The 17812-nt window shown below is 49.5% G+C and overlaps 4 protein-coding genes across 11 annotated transcripts; 2 read left to right on the plus strand and 2 right to left on the minus strand.

Moving 5' to 3' along the window:
* Nucleotides 1-1992: 1992 nt before the first annotated feature.
* ccne1 (cyclin E1) lies at nucleotides 1993-9870 on the minus strand. 2 transcript variants are annotated; one of them, XM_040198430.2, is made up of 12 exons: nucleotides 9536-9870; nucleotides 9019-9059; nucleotides 8764-8833; nucleotides 8483-8545; nucleotides 8227-8393; nucleotides 7850-7985; nucleotides 7614-7760; nucleotides 7402-7497; nucleotides 6525-6659; nucleotides 3910-4021; nucleotides 3664-3821; nucleotides 1993-3164 (listed from the first exon to the last, which is right to left on the minus strand). In XM_040198430.2, the coding sequence occupies exons 2-12, from the start codon at nucleotides 9030-9032 to the stop codon at nucleotides 2979-2981; spliced, it is 1284 nt and encodes a 427-aa protein (XP_040054364.2). In that variant the 5' UTR covers nucleotides 9033-9059; nucleotides 9536-9870; the 3' UTR covers nucleotides 1993-2978. The 2 variants fall into 2 exon arrangements, with proteins under 2 accessions (XP_040054364.2, XP_077941468.1); XM_078085342.1 differs by lacking the exons at nucleotides 9019-9059; nucleotides 9536-9870 and having other exon boundaries at nucleotides 8764-8925.
* LOC120832274 (uncharacterized protein F13E9.13, mitochondrial) lies at nucleotides 8721-13478 on the plus strand. Of its 3 annotated transcripts, none has more exons than XM_040198443.2 (7): nucleotides 8721-8865; nucleotides 10302-10470; nucleotides 10679-10761; nucleotides 10833-11013; nucleotides 11092-11242; nucleotides 11629-11756; nucleotides 13092-13478. In XM_040198443.2, exons 2-7 carry the CDS (start codon nucleotides 10398-10400, stop codon nucleotides 13295-13297), a joined length of 822 nt encoding a protein of 273 aa, XP_040054377.1. In that variant the 5' UTR covers nucleotides 8721-8865; nucleotides 10302-10397; the 3' UTR covers nucleotides 13298-13478. The 3 variants fall into 3 exon arrangements, with proteins under 3 accessions (XP_040054377.1, XP_077941469.1, XP_040054386.1); XM_078085343.1 differs by lacking the exon at nucleotides 8721-8865 and adding an exon at nucleotides 8901-8978; XM_040198452.2 differs by lacking the exon at nucleotides 8721-8865 and adding an exon at nucleotides 9043-10169.
* LOC120832286 (uncharacterized) lies at nucleotides 12385-15178 on the minus strand. The gene is made up of 3 exons (XM_040198464.2): nucleotides 14858-15178; nucleotides 14038-14172; nucleotides 12385-13961 (listed from the first exon to the last, which is right to left on the minus strand). Exons 2-3 carry the CDS (start codon nucleotides 14156-14158, stop codon nucleotides 13606-13608), a joined length of 477 nt encoding a protein of 158 aa, XP_040054398.2. The 5' UTR covers nucleotides 14159-14172; nucleotides 14858-15178; the 3' UTR covers nucleotides 12385-13605.
* On the plus strand, nucleotides 15036-17117 carry LOC120832295 (protein C19orf12 homolog). Of its 5 annotated transcripts, none has more exons than XM_040198491.2 (3): nucleotides 15036-15176; nucleotides 16257-16435; nucleotides 16658-17117. In XM_040198491.2, exons 2-3 carry the CDS (start codon nucleotides 16276-16278, stop codon nucleotides 16921-16923), a joined length of 426 nt encoding a protein of 141 aa, XP_040054425.1. In that variant the 5' UTR covers nucleotides 15036-15176; nucleotides 16257-16275; the 3' UTR covers nucleotides 16924-17117. The 5 variants fall into 5 exon arrangements, with proteins under 5 accessions (XP_040054425.1, XP_040054419.1, XP_040054411.1 ...); XM_040198485.2 differs by having other exon boundaries at nucleotides 15044-15180; XM_040198477.2 differs by lacking the exon at nucleotides 15036-15176 and adding an exon at nucleotides 15425-15558.
* Nucleotides 17118-17812: the final 695 nt, after the last annotated feature.

A 17812-nucleotide genomic window follows, 5' to 3' on the forward strand; every position in this document is an offset into this window, starting at 1 on the left:
GTTGCACATAGCTCTGCTGCAAGAGGCCGCACATCTTCATGTCCTCCTCTGTGAAAATGTGCTGTAGTGTTCTGTCAACAATTTTAGATTTCTTCTAACATCTTTAGAAAACTCTTCAAATTCCAAATTGATTGTTTGTCACGGTAGGCTCTTAACGTTGATAGTACTAAGGATACTTTGTTGCCATATCCAGCAATAACTCTCATAACATGGACTGGACATGGTTCCATGCTGTCTTTTCTTGTCTTGCTGGACCTCAGTGCCGCATTTGATACCATAGACCATTGTATCCTGTTGCAGAGACTAGAACATTTAATTGGTATCAAAGGAACTGCACTCAGCTGGTTTAAATCCTACTTATCGGATCGATCCCAGTTTGTGCTTGTAAACGGTGAATCCTCAAAGACCACCAATGTTGGTCACGGAGTCCCACAAGGTTCTGTACTTGGACCGATTTTATTTACCCTCTATATGCTTCCTTTGGGCGATCTTATCAGGAAACACCGCATAAACTTCCTTTGTTATGCAGACGATTGTCGATCAGGCCAGAAGAGACGGACCAGCTAGTTAGACTTCAAGAATGTCTTCATCAAAACTTGGATGACCGGCAACTTCCTGATGCTAAACTCAGAAAAAATGGAAGTTATCCTGATAGGCCCAGAGCGCCTTCGAAGCCAGCTGTCACGTGATAGTTTTTATGGATGGAATTGCTCTGGTACCCAGCAGAACCGTCAGGAATCTGGGAGTTCTCTTCGACCAGGATATGACCTTCAACTCTCATATAAAGAAGACTTCAAGGACTGCCTATTTTCTACGTAACATATCAAAAATCAGGAACTTCCTGTCTCAAAGTGATGCAGAAAAATTAGTTCATGCGTTTGTCACTTCCAGACTGGACTACTGTAATTCTTTGTTATCGGGCTGCTCTTGTAAATCTCTTAAGCCTCTCCAGTTGATTCAGAATGCTGCAGCACGTGTATTAACAAGAACAAAGAAAAGGGATCATATCACTCCTGTATTAACTTCTCTGCACTGGCTCCCTGTTAAATTAAGATTAGATTTTAAGGTACTTCTCACTTACAAGGCACTTGCTCGTGAGGCACCGTTGTATCTTCAAGAGCTTGTAGCACCTTATTGCCCTACAAGGCAGCTGGGCTCCATAGATGCTGGGTTACTTGTTGTTCCTATGGTTTTAAAAAGTAGGCTGGGGGCCAGAGCCTTCAGTTATCAAGCTCCTCTTTGGTGGAACCAGGTTCCACTTTCAGTCCGGGGGGCAGATTCGGTCAGCTCTTTTAAAGTAAAACTTAAAACGTTCCTCTTTGATTCTGCTTATAGTTAGGGCTGGCTCAGGTCAGCCCGGACCAGCCCTTAGTTAAGCTGCTATAGGCTTAGAATGCCGGGGGACTTCTTAGGACACACCGAGCTCCTCTGTCACGCTCTCGTTCTACCATAATTCAAGTTTTATTAATGCACATGACTAATTCAGCTTCTTTCCGGGAGTTTTTTTTTTGTGCTTTCTCCCCTAGCAGGTCTTGATACTTTTTTTAGTTTGAACCCTGTCTGCACTTTAACAACATGTAACGGGATGTAGGATTCCACTTGCATCACAGCGGATGGCGACAGGGTAAGATGGCTATAAAACTCCTGTGTTCACCAGGGCAGCCAGACGGGACTCGCGTCCTGGCAATACATACACAACACAGGAAACTACGTAGCTCAGTGCAGTCGATTCCATAAACGCCATTTTCCTCTAACCACCTTTACTTGACCCCATGACATTTTACAAAGCTCAAGTGGTTAGGAATAGACGTCAAGTCATTTGACAATTTTAATCCAGCCTCCACTGTATCGATCTAGCAGTTGATAGATGGACATTGCAATTCTTTCAAGCTTCAATTTTCCGATGATAGTGAGGGGTTTAATTGGATTATGATACTTAGATGATGGCGATACATTAAAACAGTCGAGATTCAAAGTCCAATCAGTGCAAAATAAATGTTAAAAGTGATCTTTTTATTCAAACAAAGACCTCCAAAACTCCTTAAAATGAAAAAAATGTAGCAGCATTTTATATAAAAAAAAAAAGTCAAATAAAATTCTTACATTTTGGTGTTGGGGAAACAAAAATGCAGGTTAGGATAAAAATAAAAAGTTAAATACAATCAATAGTTCAGCTTCTGAAGCCTGGCTGGTTCACTTGTCCGTTTAGGTAGCAAAGCTCCTGGTCCCTAAGCAAAACATGTCCGTGTTTTGGACAATAAAACGTAGTAGAACCAAAAACAATCACGCAGTTTCAGACACTTGTACTTTTCCCCCTCAATCATCCAAAGCCCACTTTTATAGCAGCACAAAGAGCCAAATATGACCCTAGGAATAGTTTTTGGGCAATTGAGGCCACTAACAGCAAAAACACACACACACACACACACACACACACTAAATCAAGTAGAGACTCCATAAACTGTCCATTCAATTTGGTGTCTGCATAGAAGATGAAAATGGCAAAAACAAAATATAGCCGTTATTGGCAGTTAATGCAAACATTTGTATGCAATGCTGCTCCTCAAATTTAAGATATATATATATCTCTCTCTCCTTTTGGGCAGGGTCATCCCTAACAGCCCTTCGCTTTGTGTTTTTATCTTAACTGGAGGGTTAAATAGGTAAGATTCCTGGGAAGATGGAGGGGGCATCCAAACATTTCCTCACGGAGTCACTCGCTGTTTCTCCAATGTGGTCGAAGTCTACGCGTGCACCCCGACAAGGAGATTTAAAAGCAACTGGATCCAAGTAATCAGCATGGCTTGCAAAAGGGGAAAAGAGGATATTTTCATCAGATGTCCCCCACTGAAAAGCCATCGTACCCGTGTGACCAGGTGCCTCCGTGGCGCCGCTGTTCAGACAGTTGGGTTTTTCTTCGGCGCACAGCTAAAATGTAAGACTGACCATAAGTGGGGTTTGCTTCAGTGTTTTTCTCACTATTTTGGAAGGCGCCCTTGTGGGGATGGAGTGCGAATCCTGGGGAGGATTTTCAGCACCGCTGTGTCCACTCGGACCGACTCCTCGGTCTTCTCGCTGCTCTGGGGAGGAGTCAGGACACCCGATGGCACAGGGCAGCTGACGTGCCGCTCCAACTCCACGTCCTGGTAAGAGTAGGCCCGGTCCTGTACACAGCAAAGTCCACACATTAAGAATGACAGCAGGAACCTTTCCAGCGAACAGGACTTCACAACATTGCAGGCGGAGGCCTTTCTGCATTATGCGGAATGTTTTAATAGAAGAACCGATGTCGCTTGCAGTCAATATATTTAAGGTATTATATAAATGCAATGGGGGGGATCTTTTCTATTACACCCCTCACTATTATCCCGCCAAATTAGTTTTTTCCCCCCTTCCAAATAGGTTAAATGCTACAACAGGTTGTTTTACTTCTGATGCAAAAAGCGCTCTCCATCTTCAACTACCGTCTCTGCGATCTAACGCGGCATATCAGAAGCAAAGAAAGTTGCATTAAATATGTCATTGCCTCATACAGCACAAGAAATCATTGTGTGTAATATACATACATACACATATAACGCTTTAATACTCTATAGCCATTGTCAATTCACTTCTGATTTTCTCGGTGCATTTTAAAACATGCATTGCAGTGATTTCACTTACCAACCACGAGATGTAGGAGACGTGCGTCTGGATGTTGTGCATGTCATCTGCGGGGATTCCTGTGAACGTTTTCATAGACGAGCCACCGACCTCCCGCAGTGCCAAGGCGAACGGCACCATCCACCTGACGCACTGCTCCACCTCCACCCTCTTCAGAGCTGCGAGGATGGAGGAAAGGAGCAGAATGAGTAAAAGGGAAAAGGCATTCTCCTACGGCAAACTGTAGCGTTTATTGTTGCCTTTTACCAGAGACATTTTCCACTAGCTCCAGGGAGGAGAAGTGAAACAGCGCCGAGGCCGCAAGGACGCCGTTGGAAAACTCAAGGCATTGCACATCGAGCATACACAGGTCCAACAGCTACAGAGAGAAAAACACAAATGGCAATCAAACACCCGGGCAATTCTAAATGAGGTAATAAGACCTGATACAGTTTTTACATGAATACCAAGCATGACTATCTGATTTCTCAATAAATGAGACAGTTTCTTCTGAAAGCTGAATTACAGAGCAATGAGTAGAGCAGTGAATTTGATTAGGTTTATATATTTACAGTCCCCCCCCCCATAAAAAGACAGGGGGGGTTAAGCCGGATTTATGCTTCTGCATTTCAGAGCGACGCAGACGCAAGCCCCCCGTGCGTCTGCGTCGCTTTTCACACCTCCTATTGGAGGGGAAAATTGTAAAATGGAGCGGTGGCTAGTAGGTGGGAAAAGCTGATGAATCAAATGCAACAAGCAAGTCCTCAGATAATGAATCCCTGAAAACTAAAAAAAGGTTCGTAGAAAGTACTCGAGGACGTACCCATCACTGGGATTTACCAGTTTAGGACCAGAAGACAATCCCTTGCCCGTCTGTGTGCTATGCTCGGCGGTGCTAGCAAACGGGGCACTGAAACCATGCAAGCTGTTTTGATCAGAGTTGTGATTAAAGGTTTGGGTGGGCCGCAAAAGATTTTCAGATTTCAAATTGGGCCGCGGCATTAGAGGCTTCGGAGTTCGCCGCGCTGGTTTAATGGATCCAGGCATGAAAACGGGTCAAGGGTCAAAAAGGTGACAAGGATATTACCCCTTTCAACTGGTTTTGTCCCAGAGATTTCTTCGAGTCATTCGTTGACAGGGGTGGTGGTAAGATATTACCGACCATTTAACCGACTCGGTTCTTTGAATCTCGTGTCAATGATTCGTTCATCGTACTTTGAAGTCAGAATGCGTATCAGGTTGGCAGGTCTGCTTATTGATGGAACGGTGGACCACTTTACCTTCTGCCTCGTCAGTCCCCTCACCTCAACAACGCTAGCTAATCATTTCCCACCGGAGCTTTAGCTCGCTGGCCAACGACGCGTTCTCTCCCGCTGTGTTAAATGACTCCATTCATCAAGCTGTAGCTAACGTTAGCTAAGTCTATGTCAACAAAGCTCCTGGGTAACTTAACTTTGATATACCATAAAATATTAAAGCAATCACTCACCCTGTTCGCAGTTCACTGAATATGAATCCCCCCCCCCCCCCAAAAAAACTCAGCGAATCTACACGATTCACGTAGGTCACCTATTTTGGTTTCAAAACGGCGAATTTCGCCAAAAGGTGAGGGATTTATGCCTGTGGATCAATGTCTCCCTTTACAGGCATAACATCAACTACCGTATAACCCACAGTATGTGCGCAAGTGCACTAGACTACCGTATATATGACAGCATTAAACACAAATATATTTGTCAACAATAAACGATATGGGACAAAGCACGAAATACACAACAGATTGAAAAATGAATGTTCCAAAAGAGGCGAGTAAATGAAATCGTGTCTTAGTCCTGCTAACTGCTTTACTGTTATTAGCGAGCTAACGCTAGCTTGATCAGCTGGATGACGAAACTCATTGAGTGACGTGATAATCGCGCGACACAACGAATCGATAATTAAATTAGTTGCCAACGCTTTAAATAATCAAATTTGATCAATTTCATCTATTCGTTGTTGCAGCCCTAGTTTCCGGTCTTTTTTTTGGTCGATCGCCCACTAAACGCAAGTGATGTTAATTCATACATGTCAACAAATCAACATGTCAAATCTCATGAATATATATAAATATGTACATGTCTAACTACTGCAGGAAAGTTACTTTGATGACAGAAAGTAGTGAGGCTCACTTGGGCGACGATGAAAGAGCTTTTATTGCGATATTTTGAAGTGGGATATCTCATTTTGAAAGGCCAGAATTGGGTTCCCGGATGCGTTGTCAGCATCAATGGTAATTCTGGCGAACCTCCGCAAAAAACAAATGTTTTCACTGACGATGGTCAGAGTCACGCCTACAGCAGCGCACGGCTAATTCTTGGCGTTGGCTTCCTTTTACAGACTAGTTACGAAAATATTAATAATAATTAAAACAGTATTTGGCTCGAAAGGTAAGAAGCTAACGCCTACTTCAACAGCGAGAAATCCCCTGAAAACATTACACGATCATTTTAATAGTTTCACCGGATCGTTGGATAAAACCTGTCCGGGTCAGTAGACCGTCACGTGAGCTCCGCTAGCAGCGGCGCACTGACGTCTGCTTCCGTTAGCTTGGCTCGTTGATGCCGCTCTGTTTAACCGTCCTGCCTCCACATTACATTCTGCTCTCCGGAGACTTTTCCATATGTAGCCAAACACGGTTAAATCTACACTTCCCGGCACAGTGGAGGATTCCTGAGCTACTGTTTTTACGGCCACCAAACTTCAGTTACTCAGTTCACTTACTTCAGTTAAGGTGCAAACAAAGCTAAACCAAACTGTGCAAATCTACCCAAAAGCTCTCGTTGAGGTCAAAGCTTGTTATTGAAGTAGATTCATTAGCGAGGCAGACGGACATGCACACATACCTCTGCGATCTGAGAGAAGGTGGTCTGGGGATATTTGGGGATGAGCAGCTGGTCGGTTTCCTGAAGGTAGGCCACCTGCATGTAGACATTGAGCCAGGAGATGGGAGTCTGGGGGCTGAGGCTCCACTTGAGCTCCTGTGTGACACACAAAGAGCAGACGTTGGAGTAGAAACAGACGACTATGCAAAGGGGCGGAACAGTACCCGAAACTCCGGCTGGGGAGTGTTGACTTTTCTTTGCCAAAGCAACTGAAATGTAGTTGAGAACCTGCGAGCGGAGCTGCAGCTCGTTGGGAACGTTGTCTGCCAGGAAGTTAAACATACATCGTTGTGTTCTCGTTGATCGTCTTTGTCATCACAGAGAATATGGATTACATTTTAATACGTTTATTTGTAGACAGCACGCTAACTTTTTACAGCCTCACCTTGATTATTTGCTGTTGGGATCCATCAGAAAGTCAGTCGCTGGGCGACTCATTGTAAATAAAAGTAATTACTGCAAACTCAGAACTATATTCTAAAGATGTGTGTAATAAAGCACAGGCTGTCTCTTTGCAAAGGATGGAGCTGGCTGTAAACCACATTATAAATCAAAAAGTGATCATAGGGAATACTCGGTTTCAATCAACGTTCATGTTTTTGTTGTTCAATGAAAAAAATACAGTCAACTTACAAATTAAGTCAAAAATGTCATTTTTTAAATTTGTATAATGTTTGCATTCATGTCTGAGATGGTAAATGCAGCTAAATTACCCCAAAATGTACCGTTTGTTCCTGATAAGAACCATTTGTGGTCCAGGTAACTAAAGATGCTTACTATTTACAGTCTAGCAGAATCTATGTAATCTTCATACGATTCACGTGTACATGTTCTTCACCTTCATAATAATGATTTCCATACTGAGAATCTCGTCTTCAGTGCAGGCCTCGTCTGTGACGTAGGCAAACTGGTGGACCTTGGGAGGGTACATCTCCTGGGGGATGAGAAGGAAACAAACACGACCAAATCACACATCTAAAACACAACGAGAGGGAACTGCAGCTCGCGGACAACCAGAGACCAGCTCTTCGTGGCAGCGACGCTTCTCACCTCGACTTTGGCGGCGATGAAGAGACAGGTGATGCCTATGAGCTGCAGCGTGGACTTGAAGACGTTCCTCTGCGTGGCCATGAAGCGATCAAAGTAGTCCTGGGCGAGGTGGTACGACTCCCTGTGCAGCTTGTACACCTCACTCACCTGAAACACGCACACAAACGGAACACCGCAGCTTAAAACCCTGTTCATGCGTTCAGGTCACCAAGAGACATGGCGGACTGGTCACAGACCTCCATGAGCCAGTCCAGGAGGACGGCTCGCATCTTGGGCTGCAGGTGAGGATGTTTTTCCATCACGTGCACATCTCTGCTGTAGGTCTTATCCTTCTCCAACATGTTGTTCCACACCACATCTTTACTCGCCCAGCTGATGATAAAACAGAGACACCGTGGTGACAAAAAGTACTGATACAACTCCTGACTAACTGCCGTTGTTGTGAAAGACGTGCAAGTATAATAGCGCTCCATCTGTCGGAGAAAACTACTCCCTGCTACTGCTGCCGCCACCACGAAAAGGGCCTAATGTAAAAGAAGAAAGGCCAAGCACAGACTCCAACGCGGGTCGCCCTGCAGGCCGTGAGGCTGCGATGATCAACAGTAGAACTCACCACAGCGCAGGAAGAGGTGCACAACGTACGGGCGTCACAAGCACATTGTGGAAGTTGTAGTGGGGGAACCCCGCGTTTATCAGGGCGACCGCTTGGTCCTCTTCCTGGTCGGGTGTGGGGATCCACCTCTGGGGACTCGTGCAACCGGCATCGGGACTCCTGCCCAGCTTGACCGGAGAGAGAGGGGAGAGATGAGCGGCCACGCGATACACAAGAGGACGTGAAGCGAACGGAGGCGCCGGATGACAAAACCTACCTCGCATTCCCGCTGCTTCTTCTTCGTCATCTCTGCGACCTCCTCATCCACGTCATGTAAATACTGAGGACAAAGAAAAGGGTCACAGTCATTTATTGATTAATGCATGGGATTCAAATCCTGGAGGGCAGAAACCGTCCCACAGGACACCAACCAGGCGCGCTGCATTTAAAGAGAGCAACACACGCGACACCGCATCAAGGGGCTCCAGTGAGCAGCAGATGGACGTGGAACTTGGTTTGGAAGCTGCTGGAAGTTGTCGCGGGCCTGCTGGTACTCACGATGGCAACATCTGCCTTCCTCTTCCTGGGCCGCGCCGTGTGCTCCGTGGACGCGGGTTCCGTCTCTTCCCTGCAGACGACACGAGAGGGAACAAACACGCCGTGAGTCTGCAGACACACACACACACACACACACACACACCTCATCGACGGCCAGATGCGATGCTGTAGCATCGAGCTAACTAGCCGGACGGCTAAAGCTCCGTCCACTCAACGTGCGTGTTCAGTCACGCGCGCGCGCAGGGGGGAACTCACCGTTTCGCTCGCATTCTGCACGGCGGCTCGCTCCGGCGGACCTGTGGGCGATACGTGATGGCGTTATTTGGGGGTTCGGGCACATTTCGCGCACTCCCAACCCCCACCCGCGACTCCTCCCGCACCTCCCCCCGACAAAGCGCGAGCTGCCTGGCGCGGGGAAATGCAAACGAGTCAAAAAGTGGCGGAAAGTGGCGCCACGTAACGCGGGTCCACGCCACTAAAAGCCGCGGAGCAGCCGACGCCGCGCCGGCTGCTCCGCGGCTTCACTTCGGCGGTTTTTAGCGGGTTTATTTCCCCCCGAACCCGAGACAGCTGGCGGGTCACATAATGGCCCGAGGACAGCGGGACGGCCTGTGTCCTCGACGCACGGCACCGGACCGCCGGGCGGAACAGAACCGCTCGGTCCGAGTCGCCTGCGGACTTAAGAACTAAACTTTACTTTGGGGTCCAGCCAAACAAACAAACAAACAAAGTGCAGCTCGACGTCGCTCGGGCGGACGTTCCTCGCACTCACCTCGAGACGCTTCGCTGTGGGGACGATTTGACCCGCGTGTCGCTTCGGGTGGCGGCTGCTCGCTGCGGGTCTCTGCGGGTCTCTGCGGGCTGGCGGCTCCGATCTGGCGCCTTGTAGGGAACAGATGACTGGACGCCGCCGCGTCACGGAGGAGTGGATTGAAGTTGGCGCTAAACCTCGAGTTCCGCCGCCTCCCTGAGCTCCGTCTTCCACCGGTTCACCCGCGCGCCGCCTCCACGGCACGTGCGAGACACGGAGTGCGCGTGTGGTTCACGTTTATCGCGCTGAAGAAAAGGAAAAATGCGTTAATAAATTAGCCGGCAAAACGAGGAGGCGTGGCCGCGGCGGTGACAGCTGCGGGGGGCGGGGCTTGCAGAGAGGAAGTGCTCGTGCACCGCGTGGCTAGTCCGTCGGATGTAAACAAAGGCGAACTCCTTTCGATTAATGCAGAAATACAGATGAACGCGGCGGAGTCGCGGCGCGGGAACGGCGGCTCCCGGTCGCGTGGACCCCGCGCGGGCGCGCGTTCCCCTGTCACATTATGCGCATCCGCTGTTCAGCGGAAAATCGCGATGTGCGCGCGCCACGTCGCGAGCACGAGTCCACGGTCTCCACCGCAAGCACGCGACGTGACGTGAGCCGCTCTTCTGTTAACTAACTTCACTGACGACCCTTTGTGTTCCGTCAGCAGGGAAAGAGGCGCTGGATTCTCTGCTCAAACTTTTGGAGACTGTTGATTGTTTACTTTTTTTGTTTGATTTGGCAGAATTGACCCTTGGCCAGTCACGTGAGGCCCACGAGAAGACAAGCGAGACATTCATTTTGTCTGTCCTCTGTGGATTGCTCCCCCGAAAACGAGACCATGAAGTTCTTGGATCTATTTGGGCGCCTGAAGTCTGTGGTTATTGGGATGATTCACGTCAACGCCCTACCAGGTAAACCAAGCTGCACGTGTTAGTGCTCCCTAACCGCCACCCAACACCAGTTAACATATGAACCTAGTGAATTGGTCAAATCTGACACTTTTATATTTGAATAGTGGGCCAGTGTGCTGAAGTAAAGTGCTTCATTGCATTGCATCACTGCCGGTTTTGGGAGCTTTTAAATGTCTTGTGCAGTTTGTAAGCAGGTCTTGTCTCTCAGGAACCCCCATGGGTTACATGACAATGCCCCAGATCACCGAGGAAGCCTGCAGAGAGGCAGAGATCTACCGCCAAGCAGGGATCGTAAGTCATTGCTCATCCTGTATATGTTCCGCATGTGAAGGCGGTGACCGTTCCCGTAAACCCCCCCTCAGGACGGGCTGATCATTGAGAACATGCACGACGTCCCTTACTGCTTCTCCGTGGGCCCCGAGGTGTGCGCCTGTATGACCGCAGTGTGCGCCGCCGTGAGAGGCGTCTGTCCTCGCCTGCCGCTCGGAGTTCAGATACTGTCCTCTGCTAACCAGCAGGCGGTGGCCGTGGCTCTGGCTTCAGGTGGAGGTCGTTCAAAACACACCAGCAGTCGCTACTCCACTTCTTCCGTTGGTCAACCGTAGTGTCATGACGTCACAGGTCTGGACTTCATCAGGGCCGAGGGCTTCGTCTTCTCTCACGTGGCCGACGAGGGTCTCCTGGACGCCTGCGCCGGGGACTTGCTGCGATACCGCAAGCAGATCGGCGCGGAGCGCGTGCAGATCTTCACCGACATCAAAAAGAAGCACAGGTGAGATTGTCATCTGATTCATTAATAACCCAAAGCTGAAAACACATGTGACATTTGATATCTCTAGATCTCTGAACGCATTGATCTGCTTTTTTGATTCGGCCTGTAAATAAAGATTCATAGAAATAGATGTTTGGGGATCTCAGTTTGTCAGTAGCTTCGTGAATTTGCTTGGTTTTGTTTCGGGCAGATTTGACATCAAATGGAGGCCCATATCTGTTGGTCAGAGGAAGTTAAGGTGTCGGTGCAGCTCGATGTACAGATGAATCTCTCCTCTTTTATGCATCATCTGTGCTGGTGAAGTTGTGATAGTGAATGTGGTGACATTGAGCGTTGGTGGACGGGGGACGTGATGTAGGCCTGGTGCACGCTGCGTTTCTCCACAGCTCACACGCCCTGACGTCGGACGTGAGCATCGAGGAGACGGCGCGCGCCGCAGAGTTCTTCCTCTCGGACGGACTCATCGTCACAGGAGCGGCCACCGGAGCGCCGGCCGACCCGCGGGAACTCCGAGGTATAAATACTCTGGATCCAATACATGATACAAACCTGCCCGTCTCACATTGAGCCCATACGGCTGGTCTTGGCCCTGTAGTGCTCTACCAGTTAGCGGCTGTGTCTCATGGCAACACCGGCCTTCTTCTTCACACGGATTCTGAAGACAGGCGACCCTCTCCTTCTCCTCCTCTTCCTCGGGGAGGAAGAACCGCTCAGACAGCACGAGGGTCGCGTGTCCGTGTGGCGGTCAGACTGCTCCCGTGTCCAAGGTCCGCCGGCCTCTGGTTAGGCCCCTCCCACTGCCCACGCTTACTTACCGTAATAAACATGAACAAAGGGAAGCCCACCACCCGCCTCTCCACCCGGGTTTGACTTTGCTCCATCGGCCCGTAGCTTCTTCCCACTAGTTGTAGTTTCTGGCTGCATGTTTTCCCACCATGCGTCGCGTGCGGTGTAGGTTGCTCTTCCCCATTCTTCATATGGTCTCTGGTTCCTCCACCATGTCTTTTACTGCCCACTTTACTAACCAGTAAATCTCTGGACGCAGCAGAAGTGTTCTAACACACTGTAGGTGAGTAACGCTTCACGTTGAGACAGGAAGTGCGTGATTATACGATTAGTTCCTGATTTCCATCACAGACAAGTTTGTTTTATATAAACAGGATTTATTTCCCCCAATTAGCATTTTCTTTTGTACAATGGCTCAAAGATATTTTTGGTTTACTTCTGATTCATTTTCTTTCCATCAAGTGAAAAAAGAAGCCTTAAGGAAACGGATAGATTTAGAAAGGTGCTTCTGTCTCCTCTGCACAAACTGAGGGCCGTGCTCTGGATAACATCTGGCTGCTCACGCTGTTCTACTATGATCTGATTAGAGCTCCCCGGCATCTCATGTTCATAACGAACATTTTAATGTGCTCTTTAAGGTTCATTTGCTGTCAGAAAGGACGTCACTTCCAGCCCACATTTCAGTTTCTTTATCAACCTGCACCTTTCTTACTTTTCCTAAATCCCCTCCGACCCCAACTAGGAAGCTTCAGTGACACATTGCTCTTACTCTGCGTTAGTTCACGTATGTGGGATGGAGACGTGGGAAGCATCAGTCTCCTTACGCTCACTCCTCCTGATCCAAGACCAAAACGGCGAGTAAAACCACCAGCACGCCAGCGCGGGGGAGGAGCCGCTTTTATGTCTTCATTACAAAGTTGCAGCTCAGATTGACAAGTTCTGAGCACTAACAAAGCCTGACCGCCTCTATTTTGACATAAGCCTTGGATGTGTCCTGATTGTGAGGCCGTAGAGTGAGTGCAGCTGCTGCTGCTTCGTCTCAGCGGTTTTTATGTTTCTGCAGATGTTTCCCAGCGTGTGAGCATCCCGGTGCTGATTGGCTCAGGAGTGACCTACGACAACGTGGAGCGCTACCTCCATGCGAGCGGGATGATCATCGGCTCTCATTTCAAGGAGGGAGGCCGCTGGGCCGCCGCCGTCGACCCGGAGCAAGTGAAGAGGTTCATGGGAAAGGTACGCGGCCTCCGGACACGAGGGAACGCCGCCTGAAAGACGTGTACTTGTACTACAACTGTGCGCGGGGCCACGTTTCACTCATTCCACCTTAAGAAAACATGTTTATCATCTTTGACATTTTATAATAACACCAAATAGAAAAACTGTATTAGCACTCAATTAACAATGTGTCAAATGAATAAAATGAGAACCAACCTGCTTGTGGGGGAAATGGTATTTTTGTACCAGTGTCAACTTGTTACTGACCCGACAAATACAGAATATAATATGGTTTCATGTTCACAAGCCGCCGCTGGACGCGCATGTGAGCCGAGAGTCAAAGCGCTCGTCTCGCTCCGGTTTCAGCGGCTGCCGAGACGCTCGTAGGAGCCGCGGCGTCTCCCTCCCGGGGACGACCGCATGCCGGCCAGGTTCTGCCTGTGGAGGGCCGCGCGGCTCAGCTGCTTCCGCTCCGCCCGGGTCCTCGCCCTCTGGACCGCCAGCCGCTGGGCGCCGCAGGGTAGCGGGACGCCCCAGGCCGCCAGACGCCGTCTCACCGCCGCCGGCCTGGACGCGCCCCTCGGAGGGACTTGTTCTTCCTGCGTCCCGCGTCTCATCTGGTAGACAGACGTGCTGGGGTGCTCGGTCATCAGCAGCCCGCCCGCCGTGCGAGCGACGCGTCCCAGCTCAAACACATCCGTTTTCATCCCGGTAGAAGCTGCAGAGGACACATTGAAACGCCACATGAATGAGGCCCTGTGTGGGTGTCGCCTCCGGCCAGGTGTGTCTCTCACCTGGGACGACGATGACCCAGCCTCCCTCCTCAAACTCCATCAGCTCCGCATTGGTGTCTGTCGTTGCCCCAAAGTCGTCCTCGGCGTTCCAGAGCAGATGAGAAAGAATCTTCCCAATCATGTTGTGTGCCTCTACTGCAAACGTGTGAAGAAATGAGGAGTGAATTAGTGCAGACTCCTTGTATGTTTAGCATATTTTGGCAAATAAATGTTTCCTGATTCCTTCCAGAAACAACACAGTAAATGTGAAGGGATCGCCGACTCGGCTCCGGGGCAGATTAGCAACTGCTAAATAAAGACCTGTCTTCAGTGGACATCCTGAGAAACCTGAGCAGTGTTTACTGTCGCTATGCGCCCAGCGGGGACAGGGGGGGACAGGGGGGTAGTTTAGTCCCTGGTGCAGGTGGCCGTCCTGCTGTTTATTGGGCTCTGGATGTCTTATTGTGTTTCTTAGGCAGAATTACACGTCACGGCAGAACGGATCGATACGTCGGGTCAGTGACGCTGAAACGATGAAACGTCCTATTCATCCGGTGTAGTGTGTGAGGTGCAATGTTTACTTGTCAAATCCAAGTCAGCTGATCACAAAGGAATGTTTCGTGCAGAGAGCAGAGGACACGTCTCCTGGTTAAAACACCCTCAGGACATCGCAGTAAACACAGTATTGGGGCGAAATCCGTTCAGACAATCACGGGTCCGTGTGTCCTCCCGCTGCTCAGGTGTTTGCCACCTGTCCTCTCCTGTGGACACAACGTCTCCGCACCACCACAACAAGCAGACGTCCTCGGAGACAAACAGCTGACGTTCCGATGAGACTCACCTGATCGCGATGTGTCTTCGGGTGGGGGACAAGTCAGCTGCGCGTCGCTGCTCTCCGGAGGGTGTTTTTCGTGTCGAAATCGTGTGTCGGTGAGGGTCCTCCCCGCGTCCTGCAACGTCACCAAACCCCGCCCCCAAAAGGCGGGACCGGACGTCAGGCGAACCTCCCTGTTCAGCGAGCCGCCGTTTGCTTTTCCCGGTTAAACAGAGTTTATACGCGTTCAGGTCAGCGGCTTCTTCCGGCGTGAGGCCGCAGCGACACGTTTACCTGCCGCTGACCCGACAACAACGACACGCGCAGCTTGATGCGGGCTTCTTTAGTAGGTAGCGGACTCTGACCTTAAAGACTTTGTGGACCGTCCCGCGTGCTGACAAATCACGTAACCAACGGACACGTTTAGCGTGGAGCGATGCAGCCAATGAGCCCCCCGCCGAGACGCGTAGAGGCGATATTCTCGGATGAAATGTGACACCAGCAGCCACTCATCTTGCCTGCGTCGTTTCTCACATACTCTCTGATAGCTTTTGCGAAGCAGGAGGTAGGAGGTAGGAGGCAGGAGGTAGGAGACAGGAGGTAGGAGGCAGGAGGTAGGAAGTAGGAGGTAGGAGGGCTCCTCTCGGCAGAGTGCGCGAGCAGCAGAGCAGTTGACGCACAGAGAGCATCAACTACACCTGCGCGACACGTTTAGGACACAACTCGAGGTACTGGTGACGATTCAGCTTTGGATAGAAGCGCGTCTTTCATCCACTTAGTGGAGAGGAAGCAATCGGAGGGCTTGAAGAATTATTTGGCTTGTTTTTAAAATCGAAACGAAAGTAAGACTAAGTTATCAGCTCTCAAATACAACCGTTGTAGATTTAAATATGGGTGTTCTCACTAACCCGCCAAACTGCGTTAAAAACAACCATTTAGAAGCGTCCACTGTGTGTCAACGAACAGCGCTGCTTTGCAGAACAAATGGACGCACTTTAAAATCCCATAGTTCAAAATGTCTTTGTAGCTCTGCTCATTAACGACATGCATGTGTGGAAATGTGGACGATCAGAGGCAAAAATGTCGTTGTTGAACAGGTGAATGTTGGTCTAGCAGAGTTATGTGATGGACTCGTTTGTCCTGATTCCAGGAGAAACGAAAGCACGCTGTGTGTCGTGGTAATGTGCATCTGCAAGGCTCTGCTTGGGTGTCTTACAAACTAACCGAGGCGTGAGGTCTGTCACGTATCTAGAGGCGGTTTAGATCATCTCAACGTTATTTCCGTATGAAGACCGCTGCATGAACGGCTTGTGTGCAGGGATGTTGGTGTGTTTTGGTAAATACTCTACGGCCTCATCCGAGGAAACTCTAGTCTGAATTCAGCTTCAAATATGGGTCTTTCTTATTTTTTTGAACCCCCACAAAGGAGAGCTGAATTTCCAGGGATGGCGCCACGAATGGACGACTGCGTACGTCTGTGCTGTGAAGTAGGAGCCGACCAGCAGATCAAGGTGGCAGTCAAGAACTCCACCAAAGGAGCCGTTTTGGCCGGAGGGACGGCCTTTGTAGGCGGGATGCTCGGTGGACCTCCAGGGATCGCTGTTGGTGAGAATAAATATTCTACTAACATAATATAGCGGTGCTTCCTGATCTAAGTGCGACAGCATTAGAGGCTCGATAGGGAAACCGAACCTTCCTCATTGCTCAACGGACAAACGTTGGGCAGGGCGGCCAACTACGTAGAGGTGAAAGTAAACGCAATGTCAACAAAAGCAGCAGGCCCTCGTCCCCCCACGCTGTGGCTCAGCCTCCCCCCTCTCTTCGCAGGCGGCGCGGTGGGCGGTCTCCTGGGCAGCTGGCTGACCAGCGGACAGTTCAAGCCTCTGCCTCAGATCCTGATGGAGTTGCCTCCTGCCCAGAAGCAGAAGCTCTACGATCAAGTCTCAGCCGTCTTGAAGAACGTGGCCTGGACGGACGCGGCGCAGCTCATCGCCCTGGTGATGGGCAACGCTGCTCTCCGCCAGCAGGTCACCGCCGCGTTGCTGAACTACGTCACAACGGAGCTGCGATCCGAGGTGCGCTATGCAGACTGAGTTGTGACCGCGTGGAGCTCTAAGGATGCTCGGGTCCGCCCACACAAACGCATCCTCAGCGCTTTGTACTCAATTAGGAAAAGCTGTGGATCATGAATGTTCTCATTCTCCCCTTTTTACCATTTAGGGACACAATGCATTATAATCTAGTAAAATTATAAAACATCATTTGAAAAATAAAGATCTGCTGAAAAGACTTTTGGTTCTGATACTTTCATCAAGGCCCAACAAGAAAACACTTGATTTGTGAATTGTGGGGGACATTGGCACCAAGGGTGTAACCCTGGTTCAGACATTAGGAGGGACACGACCCCCCAAACGAAGCGTGGTTACGCCCTTTGATTGGCACTACGTTTGTGTCAATTTCCGCCGCTTGTTAAATATTCTGCCTGGACGGATATTTATTCTGATTTAGAACTAAATCTCTTGATTGGGGTGTTTTTAATAATGCAGGAAGGGGTGCTGGTTACCGAGGTACCTGACGAACACGGTGCGTAGTCAGTCACCTGTGCAGAACACCAAGCAAAAATGTCTCTGGCACGGTGGTGCTGGTGGAGCCTTCATACGGACGTGGACGGTTTAATGTCTTAGAAACCAAAGGATGCACCGTGTTTTGTTGGAAGAAAGTTTCAACAACAAGGCGGATAAAAACAGCTGTGACCATGTTGCTCCTCATCTTATGAAGCCACGTCACCTATAAACATGGATTCCTTTGCACTTCATCCCGTGTTTGACGCTCAACGAGTCCCAGTTCTTGTATAATAACGTTGCTTTAAGTTTAGACACGTGTCAAGTGGGTTTGAGATCCCAGAAGAGGATTAAAATACGGGCTCAGGAGATCAGGCCAAAGAGCACACAGCCGGATGCATTGTAGCTCAATGGCTTCAAC

Source organism: Gasterosteus aculeatus, chromosome 12 (genome assembly GCF_964276395.1).
Source record: "Gasterosteus aculeatus chromosome 12, fGasAcu3.hap1.1, whole genome shotgun sequence".
In the NCBI taxonomy this organism is placed as follows: Eukaryota; Metazoa; Chordata; class Actinopteri; order Perciformes; family Gasterosteidae; genus Gasterosteus; species Gasterosteus aculeatus.

Excerpts from the sequence above, each read along its gene's own strand:
- ccne1 (XM_078085342.1), bottom strand. The coding sequence starts at position 8,910 with ATGAGGTGTGTGTGTGTGTGTGTGTGTGTGTGTCTGCAGACTCACGGC. Across the intron at positions 7,986-8,226 it reads GCACCTCTTCCTGCGCTGTG|CTGGGCGAGTAAAGATGTGG; the intron begins GTGAGTTCTACT and ends TTTTATCATCAG. Across the intron at positions 3,165-3,663 it reads TCTCCTACATCTCGTGGTTG|GACCGGGCCTACTCTTACCA; the intron begins GTAAGTGAAATC and ends TGCTGTGTACAG.
- LOC120832274 (XM_040198443.2), top strand. The coding sequence starts at position 10,398 with ATGAAGTTCTTGGATCTATTTGGGCGCCTGAAGTCTGTGGTTATTGGG. Across the intron at positions 11,243-11,628 it reads GACATCAAAAAGAAGCACAG|CTCACACGCCCTGACGTCGG; the intron begins GTGAGATTGTCA and ends GTTTCTCCACAG. Across the intron at positions 11,757-13,091 it reads CGACCCGCGGGAACTCCGAG|ATGTTTCCCAGCGTGTGAGC; the intron begins GTATAAATACTC and ends ATGTTTCTGCAG.
- LOC120832286 (XM_040198464.2), bottom strand. The coding sequence starts at position 14,158 with ATGATTGGGAAGATTCTTTCTCATCTGCTCTGGAACGCCGAGGACGAC. Across the intron at positions 13,962-14,037 it reads CTGGGTCATCGTCGTCCCAG|CTTCTACCGGGATGAAAACG; the intron begins GTGAGAGACACA and ends TGTCCTCTGCAG.
- LOC120832295 (XM_040198491.2), top strand. The coding sequence starts at position 16,276 with ATGGCGCCACGAATGGACGACTGCGTACGTCTGTGCTGTGAAGTAGGA. Across the intron at positions 16,436-16,657 it reads ACCTCCAGGGATCGCTGTTG|GCGGCGCGGTGGGCGGTCTC; the intron begins GTGAGAATAAAT and ends CTCTCTTCGCAG.